This window comes from Dipodomys ordii, unplaced genomic scaffold (assembly GCF_000151885.1).
Source record: "Dipodomys ordii isolate 6190 unplaced genomic scaffold, Dord_2.0 Scaffold33, whole genome shotgun sequence".
Lineage (NCBI taxonomy): Eukaryota > Metazoa > Chordata > Mammalia > Rodentia > Heteromyidae > Dipodomys > Dipodomys ordii.
The window spans coordinates 11,735,557-11,747,979 of record NW_012267249.1 but is presented as its reverse complement, the minus strand read 5'-3'; the positions used below and the strand labels follow the sequence as shown (position 1 = coordinate 11,747,979).

General features: G+C 35.9%; 1 protein-coding gene across 1 annotated transcript in view; it reads left to right on the top strand.

Annotated features, from left to right (window-relative positions):
- Erich3 (glutamate-rich 3) overlaps positions 1–12,423 on the top strand; it is a 92,037-nt gene that overhangs the window by 20,686 nt on the left and 58,928 nt on the right. Inside the window, 4 exon segments of the mRNA XM_013016805.1 lie at positions 1,125–1,218; positions 3,865–3,990; positions 7,798–7,869; positions 9,539–9,667. Of these exon segments, the coding sequence (XP_012872259.1) occupies positions 1,125–1,218; positions 3,865–3,990; positions 7,798–7,869; positions 9,539–9,667 (421 nt within the window).

The following is a 12,423-nucleotide window of genomic DNA, read 5'->3' as shown; positions in this document are numbered from 1 at the left end:
AGTGTCTGCTTTGACTTCAAGGTCTTTGATCCATTTGGAGTTGATTCTGGTGCAGGGTGATATATAAGGATCTAGGTTTAGTTTTCTACATGTAGTTAACCAATTAGCAAAATTAGTTTTAATCTCTGCTTTATAGACCGAGATTGACATTTTCTAAGACATAGCATATAATCAAAGAGCCAAGTTCCCCCCCCCACCCTCTCTCTCTCTTTTTCTGGGACTCGAACTTGAACTCAGGGCCTGGGTGCTATCTTTTAATATTTTTGCTGGAGGCTTGTTCTACCAATTGAGCCACAGCTCAGATAATATATTGAAAAAATTCTGTTCTCTCTAGATAGAAATACTGAAATTATATAGATATATATGAGGAAGTTTATAACAGAAGTCCTGGGCATAGACTTAGTGATAAACATAATAAACATATATGCAAACCAAAACTGTATCTTCATTTTCTGGGCATTTTATTATTTAAGAACACAAAGTACTAACATCACTAGGAGAACAAGAATCAAGAAGACCATCCAGAGTTTCAAATCTCAGAAAGAAAACACCAGTTCTATAGTGTGAAATGAGAAATAACACTTTGGGTCTATGGAGTAGGGCAGAGGGAAAGGCAGGCCTAGCTCATAGGTACACATTGGGAAATAGGTTCCTGGAGAGGAGATGCATTGCACTGCTTCTTGGACACTCTGGAAGCAAGCAGGTGAGAGGGGGCAGTTTAGAGTATGTATGGAAAGGCTGGCCATTCTTCTGAAGGAGCCATTATTTTTCCCTTTCTGATCAATGGAGTTTGCCTTTCCTTTTCTGAATTCTTATGTTTTTTTTTTTTTGGTTGGTTAGTTGTTTTTTTGTATAGTTTTGTGATTAGACTTTTCACACTTAAAAAAATTGTTTATTATTGATTTCCACACTTGTCTGCATGATAATCTAAGTCATGGCTGTCTCCCAGCTTCTGTCAGCAAACTTAGAAAATAATAGCTACTCTGTACATGTTTATTAAGTGTACCCAGAAATGATTAGAGTGCTTGATTAGGCACAATATATCAATGACAACACACCAACAATTGCCTAGGTTATCAAGCAACCCTTCATAAAATCTTAATGGTTTCATTTTTCTGTTTCAGGTTACTTGCAGCATACAATAGCCTTACCGATAAACACCTGGTTGGATATTTTAATAATGCAAGGATAAGGAGGCATCTCTTAAGATCAGGGCTGGTAAGATTTGCTTTATTTTATTCAATTTATTTCCTTAAGTCAAATAATTCCCAACCTTTCTCAGATTTCATCTTGGAGCTAGTCAGTGACATCATCTTCCTTATTCATTTTTATAAGAATTACTTCCTTTCCAAAGGCCTGACTTTTATTTGAGGCTATTTCTAAAGGTGAGAACAGAGGTCACAATGAAACATAAATTATCAAGGAAAAGTCACCATGAATTTTCTAAAACAGTTCCGTAGTTTATCCATTTATTTAAAAAAATCTGTTAAAGAACTAAAGCAGAGAAGATTTAGTCCTCAGGAAAATATATTTTTTAATAATCACAGAATGTGGTGTAGAAAACATCAACAATTCAACATTTCCCCTTGATTTTTTCAATGTTCATTTCCTGTGTTAGTTTATTAAGACATCAATGTCTTTCAAAAGTGCCCTAGCCACAAAATATCCATTCCTCTAAGTGTATACAGTGTGAAAAAGCTGCTAAACATCTTATGATTTTTCTACTTAAAGAAAGGGTGTGGGAGATGGGAAGGGATGGAAAGGGGAAACAAAGGAGGCAACTATACTTGATAAGAAATGTATTCATTACCTTGCCCATGTAATTGTAACCCCTTTGTATGGTATTTTCACAATAAAATAAATAAATAAAATGACTTTACATAAAAAAAAAGAAAAAAAAGAGAGGGTGTAGTTTAGAAAGTGTTAGTTTTTAAAAGAAAGGTGGATTTCCTTAACAATTGTTGCCTTGGTATTAAAGGAACAGACGTTGCCTTGCTAATGGTTGTTTATGTGCTTGGCACTGTAGCTTGAATAGATGTGAGAGAGTTTGCTTTTCAGTCTCCTGGGATTTTGTGCATCAGACCTGGCTCAGCCATTAATAAGAAAAGAATCATGAGTAAGTCACTTAACTTGTACAGTATCAAAGCCCTCCATTTCAAAATGAAGCTAATGATGCCCAATCTTCAGCACTGATATAAGACTGAGAAAGGTGCAACAAAATATTTTAGTTATTATTAATACTGCTTCTTTGGATAGAGTCTATAAGCTTCATGCATAAAAGGGAGGACTTTGTGTTTATCAACATTACTAACAAATACTTGTTGAGTGCTGGTTATATCTTGACCACCCAAATAAGGAAAATATACCTTTCCCTAGAGCAGTGGTTCAAATGAAAGCTGCTTAGTAGTGTTGAGTAGGGTTCAGCATCACCTGGGAACTTGTTAGAAAATGCAAATACAGAGCACTATTCTGAACCTACTGGATAAGAAGCTCTGGACAGGAGCCCATCAATCTGTCAATTCTGGTACTGTCTAAGGTTTAAGAATTTATGCCCTATTGGAGTTTCTAGTCTAATTGGAGAGATCAGATATCATCCCAGAGAATACATAAGGACCATACATATTAACTGCAAGGGAATGGCAGTCAAGATGTTAAAATCTTTCCTCCAATTAAACACATGTGGCATAAAATCTCATAGAGAACACAATCCAAAGATTGTATGTAGGTTATTTGAAAGTTTGAGTGCACTTTCTATAATATACATCTTTCCATCATTGTAAAAATTACAACTTATTATTGTAGCACCACTGTAATTGATCTCAACACCAATATGTTGGAATAAGAATGTTAACAAAAACGCAGCTGGCAAAACTATGAACAAAATTGAGAATAAATATGTGATTTTCATTTAACCTTAAGAACAAAGTTTAAAGAAATGGAAAGTAAGATGAGTAATCTCAGAAGAATAAGATGTTTTGCTCACAGGACATAAAAACAAAATCAGCCAGAAAGTTCCCTAGCCAGGTGGTAGTTCAAAGCCAGTCCAGGCAGCAAAGTCCACGAGGCTCTTATTTCCAAGTAACCACCAGAAAACCGAAAGTGGTGCTGTGGCTCAAGTGGTAAAGCACTAGCCTTGATGAAGAGCTGAAGGAGAGCACCCAGGCCCAGTGTTACAACTCCACGACTGACCAAAAAAAAAAAAAGAGTTCCCTAGAAAGATTTGGTTCTTGCAATAATGCCAATTGAGACCAATACTGAATTCCTTCTATCTAAAGTACTGCATAATCTGTAAAATTTGTGAATCACAACAAATTCAATTACATTCTGAGCTGGAAATTGGAAGAAAAGAAAGCAGTGGGAAAAGACAAAGTAGTGAAATCAATTATTTTTCAAAACAAACAGATGAGAGCCTCTGTTGCTTGCCTGTTCTGCTCTTCAAAGTGTTTTCTATGGAAACATCCGTCTTGTGATCGCTGCTCCTGTACATTGTTTCAAGGTGGTACCCACCCCCTTCTTCCCAAAGTGTGTTCAAATGAAGAGATAAAAAAGAACACCTGGGCTCCATCAAGGGAAAATTGCTACTCTAATGAATACCTTGTTTTAACTGTCAAGTGTACCACCTGTGTGCGTTTTCACACTGATGGGTATATGAGACTTCCTCTCTCCTTTTTGCCTTATGAAATATTCATTGGAAGTGAAAGTTTATTTATTAGCCCTAATGATGTCCTCTCTTAAGCTTTTAATGATACTACCTCTCTTTTGTCCTTTTCCTCCCTTCTCTTCCCTCTAACACATTTTTCACTTTGTTTTTCTATGTATGTTTCATTTATTCCTTCATTCATATGTGTGATTTATTCATAACAGATCACAAGAAGTGGAAGAATACTTTCTGAAAAAGAATATAAGCTAAATATCATGAAGCAGGATCATCAAAAATATATCCGGGAGTGCTTAGCCCAAGCTATTTTCCATAAGGTCCTTGACATGGAGGTACAAATATTTATTATCTTCCATAGATCTGATAGTTAGTAGTGTAATCATTAATATTATTTTCTATCAGGGGAATTGTTCCTTTACTTCATGAAAAAGTAAATCAAACCAAGTGATTTGGGAGATGCTTTATACCTCTGTAGGTATCCAGGAGCCAAGAGACTGTGAACTTTTCTCTCTTTTAGTTGGGAAAAAATGTGGGCATCATTACATATTTTGTGATATTTAATTTTCTAAATGTAGATTTTTTTAATTCACAATGGCTACTCTGAAACATACCAGCCCTCACCATCTGTACGTTAATTTCCATTTACTAAAAAAAAAGTGACATCTGTTTAAATATCAGTAATTCCACTGCCATGAATTATTTCAGATCTGTTATTCTTTTAAGTCTCGAAGCTCAGCCGTATGTTAAGCTTCAAGGAATAGGCACAGAAACATCTGCTGTCCCTCCTACCTCAGGCCACACTGGTCACTGCAGATTTACAACCCAAGCATCAATATAGTGTACATTAAAAAAATCCAACATAGCATTTTTAGTGAAATATCTAGCTAACTTGATAAATTATTTCAGCCTTGCTCCATGAAACTTGTAGTTTCAAGCATCAACACCATTTTAATCTCTGTGAAAAAGTATGTCATTTTTTGGCTTGACCAAATAGCTGTAAATCAAAACTCCTGGCTTGTAAAACTTTTGACCTGTGGGCACAAGTAAACATTTGTGTTCAACTGTAGAATCATCAGTAAACCAATACCAAGTTTAGTTCCACTGAAGTATTTATTATGTCACCATTATATTGATTAAGCATTCCCTTAAGATGTGTGTATCCATGTTTATACATACACACATTCTATTAGTTTGGCAATTCATTTTGTGGTTTATATCATATGCAATAATATGGACCTCCAAATCTGATTGCTTACAAAGGTATTAGTTAGAACTCTGTAGTTTGGTTTAAAATTAATCAATACAGCATAAAATTAAGCTATACTTACTCAATAAGCACTAAGTTCAATATTAGCCTTAGACCTTAGATTGTAGTTTGTGTTTTCTTTTCATTCCCCCTCTCTCTGTCTCTCTGTCTGTCTGTCTGTCTGTCTGTCTCTCTCTCTCTCTCTCTCTCTCTCTCTGTGTGTGTGAGTGTGTGTGTGTGTGTGTGTGTGTGTGTGTGTGCAGGTCCTGAACTTAGGGCTTAGGTCCTGTTGCTGAGCTTTTATGCTGAGGAATAGTACTCTACTACTTGAGTCAGAGTTCCATTTCTGGCTTTTCTAGTGGCTAGTTGGAGGTAAGAGTCTCATGGACTTTCCTGCCCAGGCTGGTTTTGAACCTCAATCTTCAGATCTCAGTTTCCTCTATATCTAGGATTACAAGTGTGAACCCCCTGCACCCTGCTTAGAGTTTAGTTTTCTGAACTCTCATATGACTGCTATATTATGTTGCAACAGAATTAGATGTGATGTAATTTAAGAGCCTTCATGCATTTTTCAAGTGTGGCATAAATACTTTGACTAATAATAATATATAATCTACAATGTAGTTTATATGTAATAGAACATATAATAATTATAATGTACAGGTTTGGTATCCCTAATGATCATGGATCTAAAATGTTCCAAATCCATCATGATGATACTCAAAAACTTCTTGGTTTCAGATTTTCAGATTAGGGATGTTTACTGGAGAAAAATCTATATAAATATTCCAAACTGAAATCTGATTTATTTCTAGTCTCAACTATTTTTGATAATGGAGACTCAATTTATACAACACAACAATTAATATACTAAAATGTCATACTCTAAAAAATGTCATACGTGTCTTTCATTTAATTTATTCCAATACAGATGACTAATATTGCTATATTAACACCCATTCGATAGGAATGGAGTTATTCACATAAATAACATTAATTGCAGGCATCCACCTGCCCAAATGAGAATACAATGGCGTGAAAGGACATTGAACGTAAAGGAAAGCTCATTGTGGCCACCATGGGTGGGTTGGAAGGAATGGCTGAAAGTTGGGTCTTTGGTTTGTGGAGAACCTTAAATTCCCAATTTGGTTTGAAGAGTAGGTGATGAGGCGATGAAATGTTTTCCAGCAGGGGAGTGAAATAAATGAGCAGAGCTGTTTGAGAAAGATGATGTTACTAAAAATGTGGAAGATGGATTAATGAGCTGGAAAAGATTGGAGGTGGGAGGTCAATTAGGAAGCTGTTGCCAAAGGGTGTGGGCTAATAGCAGTAGTGATGATGCTGTGGAGATGCAGCTGTCTATAGAGATAGTGAAGATGGAGAAAGCCTTGAAGTAACTGAAAGGAGAGGAGATTACAAGAGGACGGGGCCAGAGCAACACTGAGGTTTCCAGCCCGGGTGTCCGTCTATGGAAGAACAGGAGGAATAGCAACAAGAGGAGAAAAGAACAAGTTGTAAATTTCATGCCTGTAGCATGGGGTCCTGCAAGCCAGGGGAGACTACAAGTTGCAGGATGGTTAAGTAAGATGAGTGCTGGGGGAAAAGGAGATTATATTAGACCCAGTGGGCTGGTGGCCCTGGGAAAGTAGTTTCATTGGTGGTAAAGAAGAGGAGCTGACTGCAGAGATTTGGGGATAAATGGAAGATGGAATGTGGTTGATAGTGAATGTAATAAAGTTTGGTGATAAGTGGGTGAAAGATCAGAGGAAAGAGAGAGAGGAAAGGGAAATATCAAGAAGAGAATTAATGATTCTCAGATGGGAAATGATTAAGTGTGCAGAGCCAGGAATCCAGAACATAGACACTATTTTGCTCTCCCCACAGCACCAATAATTAAAATATTCTCAAATGCATGTACATGATTATCAAATTCAATTGTAAGTAGATCACCTTCATGTGATGATAATTTTAATGTAATATGCAAGTTTTGGAAAACACAAAAATAGCACTTTAAAAGAAAAAATAATCATATGTATGTCTTATTATCAAAGATAGCCACTACTGTTTATGTATTTTTGCTTCTATTAGTGTTTCTGCATTAATAAAGGTATGACATGTGTGAGGCCCTGGGTTCAATTCACACACACACACACACATTTGCACACACATACATACACATCATGTGTTCTTAGAGGGCCATGGTTTAGGGTAATAAACAATCATAAAACCCAGAGAGTTAATGTTATTAGACCAAGGTTCAATTTACAGTTCCAGGGCTGACTCCATATATTACTGGCCTCAATTTTTGCACATAAAATGGAACAGCTGGACAATGAGAGTTGTTCAATTAGTGATGTATGGGGCTAGGTGCCTGATTAAGCCTTGATCAATAAAGTTGTATTTCTGTGCCATTCTATATCTTGCTTTTCCCTACATCATGTGCATTTACCATACTTTATAAAACAAATCTTTCTGAATTCTGTCCCATCACATAGATGTGCAACAAAAAAACAAAACTCTAACCATTCTCTTCAACATTTCTATCACAGTTGCCATTTTTTCTTTGATGAAGGAAGAAAAGGAATCTTTCAGATAGCATCTTCATGCTCAAAACACTTTGAAATCATTGTTCAGTTTTCCTCTTAGCTTTAGGAGTGTAATTTACTGGTTAAAAGCAATGGATACTTTTAACTGCTTAAGATGTGCTTATAATTGGCGTCCCAAAGAGTGGTATCAATTTCTATTCCCACCTGCATACTTATGCAGGTGATTCTTCTCCATCTCAATGACAAAAGGGGTAATTGAAAAGACAGCTATTGGAATAATTTTTCTCTAAAAAATTCTTTGCTATAGCTCACACGATTCTCTCTTCCATTCTTTCCTGTATGCCCAGCGTTACCATCAGCTTGAGATAAAAAAGAAACTAGAGACTTTAGCGAGAAAGGAGCAAGTTCAGCGGTTTAAGGTAAGGTACTACAAACTTTCTTTTACTTCATGATGTTATTTTATGACTACAAGAGCCACTAGTGTGATGATTGAAGTTCCCTGATTGACTTTGTTTTGGGGTAGAACATAGCTGAGGTCAAATAATGGTTCTACTAAGTTTGGATCTTGGTTGTCATCATTACTGACAATCACAACAAAATAAGAACATTTCTGTGAAATAAATTTTAACAAGGCACAAGAATTTCAAAGACAAACTTGAAAATATCCTTTTCAAACGTGTAATTTTGCTTTTATATTTTCTTGTGAGAGAGGCCAAAGGATTGTCATCTGTCTTAAGAAAATAAAAATAGATGGTAATGTTCCCAGCAAGAAGAAAAATTGGGCACCTTAAGAACTATACAATGAAACATTTTCATGTGAATGTCACCCTTGGAAATTATGGTGGCAATGATCTTCTTTTGCAAAGGAAAACAATAAGATTTAAGTCATTTTGTGCTGGGTAATTTGAAATTCCTTGCTTATTTTCTATTTTTATCTTTGAGATTCCTTCTCTGCAGTGAACTTATGAAATACATAAATTTGAATCTAGATGAGAGTTCAATTAGGTATGTCTGAAAGATTACAGTTAAGGTTGGCAGTTTTATTCTGTTTCTTGAGCCATTCAAAATCCCATGTTTTTTCTTAATTTTCTGTTTAGTCTTACAAATGTGGGGCCTAAAATATGTTTCAAAAAACTGACCTGTATTTGGAAAGGGTATTTCTGAAAGGATAACTTACTATATGTGGCTGTAATTTCTCTCTCTGGCTTGATAGACTCAAATCTATTTAATCTGGATCAGAACAGTATCTTGGTATAAAAGTGATGGTAAATGATGAAAGATAGGCCAGGTTTTCAATATCAGAAGAAGTAGAGCATAAAGATTTGTGGTTAATTCCCTAACTTATCTGCTGAAATGATCATGAAGAAAAATGGTCACTGGAAATAATGACTAGCACTGCCTGAAGCATTGTGGAGTGTGGCTGTGCTACATTGTCTCTTGCTTGGATTGCCAGGCCAGGGGCGGCCAGTGCATGAGCATCAGTAACAATGGCAGAGATTCTCTATAGACCTTCTAGTTCCTCACCACGTGGTTTTTTCCTCATCACAAGTTCATTTCCTATTTGCAATTGGTAAAGACTTGTTTCAAATCCCCTTTATTTAAGAAAGAGGTGACAGTGATCAAGATGCATTGTACTCATAAATAGATATGTTGAATTGAAGCCCTTTAAAAATAACTACTTAAAAGTAATTTAAAACAAGTATTATGCAATCTGTTTTGGTTAATGGAATCATTGAATTATTTTCCAAGATAGAAAATTACTATTTTCTGGAAGTCTTTACTGATCATAGTAGTCAAAAGCATTGTGTTCGTTATAGTGGTTCCTTTAAAGCAGCTCAGAGTAAAGATCATCACAAAAACAGAGGGCAACCTGCTTCTATATAGTTGAAGATGATTCCATTTCCTGCCTCTCACCTCTGCCTTCAAATCCAAATTAGGGCTGTCGGAACTTCTGTCTACCATGACAAGCCTCAGAAATACCATTTTTAGAATGAACGGAGAAATGACTTTGGTTTCACAATTAAGAATGAGCTTATTATATCAAGCACTAATTTAACATATCAACTATGCATCTCTTTCTTATTCCAGGGAGAGCACACAAGAAAATTTATTGAAAACAACATGCCAATCCTGTCTCCCCATCCCCCAGCAGGCCCAAAGACAAGTCGTGGCCATAGTGTTCTGATTGATGAAAGATATTCCAGTCCACTAACACCAGTGAGTTATATTAAACACTCTGTCCTAGATAGTTAATTTATGATGCATTTTAGAAAAAATGCTCTCTAGGATCATATCTTCATAACCCTCCAAGTGCTACTAGGTAAAAACATTGGTTTAGAAATAACATGAAAATAGGCATATATAATAACAAGAATAGGTCATATCTGCTCAACTCTGTCTTATGAATGTCTCAACTCCAATCAAACTCTTGCCAAATCTGTTTTGCTTCTTAGCACTAGATTTTATTGAAATATAGGATACTTAAACATTATTCACATTACCAAATATCTTCGCTAGCTGGAAAAGACCAGAATCTTTTTTTACTTGACATTTAAGACCCTAAACGTATGACCTTATGTTAGTTTTCCTGATATTTTCCTTTTATCTAGTCCTTAGCAACCTAACATGTAGCAAAATGGAAGCACTAGTTAGGTTAACACAAGGTTTGTGTTTTCTGCCCGCTTGTTTTTTGTTCTTAGTATTCCTTCTATGAACACCATATCTTCATAAATATAATTGTACCATAATGAATGTTGAAGAGATATTAACACTTGGCTTCTTTTATAAAAAATGTGAGCTTATACTTTAAGTAAAAATAATTAAGTGGAAAATTCTACCCAGAGAAATTGTGCAATAATATTTTATTCCAGTTTGATACATTTATTACCTAGAAGTTATAAATGAAACAAGGTACCTTGCTTGAAGGAAAGTACCTTGAAATAATACAATTATGGGCAATATTACCAAATATTTGCTAGAAGCTGACAGTTGTGTTATAACTAAATTGCTTAATTGCATCTTTATTCTTGCTATGTGTAACCTAATATATTTCCTTGTTAGTATGAGGAAAACAATTTTTGAGTTCATGATGTTTCTAGAGAAATTACAATGCTTTTGCAGATTGTTGAGTTAGGTTTATCATATAGAGTGTTAAACTTGGACATTTTTCTAAAAGTAAATATGTTTTAAAGTTTCCTGATAAGCAGCTCAAGTGATGCAAACTTCCTTTGTTCTTACACTTTTCCCAGTTTTGGTCTATCTATATCTATCTGTCTGTCTGTCTGTCTGTCTATCTATCTATCTATCTATCTAATTATTTCTTTGGATGGCAACTCAATAGACTCTCAAAAGCTTAATCCCAGTGAAATAAAAGAAACATTCAAGTTCTTGTTTCTGTCTTCCTACCTGCTGTAGAGAGGAAAGCTTTCTTTTCAATTTTCCAGCGGAACACCTTCAATACATAGTTTGTGATACATCTAGAAGACCTTAATATGACAGGAGTGAGAAAATAATTTTAAAATTACAGCAAACATCAATACCAACACTTTAAATGTTTCTCTCAAGTAAGCTAGGATTCTTACTTGGTCATCCCGATGGTCCACTGAAACAAATAGATCTTCATAATAGATATGGCCATCAGTATCTTTATTTCCTTTTTTTTTTTGGGGGGGGACCGGTCGTGGGGGCGGAACTCTGGGTCTGGGCTCTGTCCCTCAGCTCTTCAGCTCAAGGCTAGCGCTTGAGCCACAGCGCCACTTCTGGCTTTTTTCTTTTTGCTTATGTGGTGCTGAGGAATCGAACCCAGGGCCTCAGGCATGCAAGGCAAGCGCTCTACCACTGAGCCACCTTCCCAGCCTCAGTATCTTTATTTCTTGAAATAATAAGGAAAGCATCTAGTCACTAGATGGTCACTAATTGCATCTGAACTTGAGGTGCATTGTTTATCTGTACCATGTCATTAAAATTGTGGAACACCATTTCAACTAATTCCATGCCATTCTTAGGCAATTCACTCCTTGAGATTTTCTAAGAATTATAAATGCTCAGTAAAGCTGAGTAATCACCAGGTAGTCAATTTCAATTCACATTCGGGTACAATTTTGAGAATGCTAAACTACAGTGCCACATTTACTCCAAAAATATATTACAATTTAAAATATAGCAAGTTTAAGGTAGCTTCTGATGTGAACTACAACTGTTTGTAGCTCACAGCTGTTAAATGGCACAGATTTGTTTTTAGAGATAAATGTAATCAGTTAAACATTTGACTGCCACATTCATCTAACTGAATGATATTTGTATGCAAATGCATGGAAATAAAATTCAGAGCAAAAGAGCCAATAGATCATGTTCTAGTTTGCTGTAACCTGATTTCTTGAATCTCTACATTAGATGTTTTCATGTTTCCCTGTTCTATTGGAATGCCAAGAGAGTCTTACAGCATGGACATATTTGTTTTACAGAGTCCAAAACAAGTCTTTGGGTGATCTGATTTCTTTCATCTTCTTTTGTATGGATTTAAAGACCTTTACCTTCTGGTCCATATAGGCTTTCGCTTCATTCTTTGAATCATAGGCTACTCCAATGAACTCTCATGGGTTGGCATGATACTGGTTTGTTCGTAGAAACACTAAGTAGCAATGGCTTAACCATTAGTTACTCTTCCCCATCCAACCCAGGCACCTGAGAGTCAGCTGGCATGACATTTCCACTCTATGAAGTCATCAAAAGCCCAGGTTCCTTTTGTGTTACTCATCTACCAAACTTAGTGTTTTGGTTTCATCCACTTAAGACTGTGTATCACCATGTGGATGCTCTTGCCTCAAGGAAGGGGTACCAAGGAAAGTAAGGACACACTTTTTAAGGGAATGGTCTAAAAGATGTGTCACTTTGAATCACATCTTACTAGACAGCCACAAGCATAAACCTACCCAGAGTTGTATGTAAGGGATTCTGGGAAATCTGATCCTTGT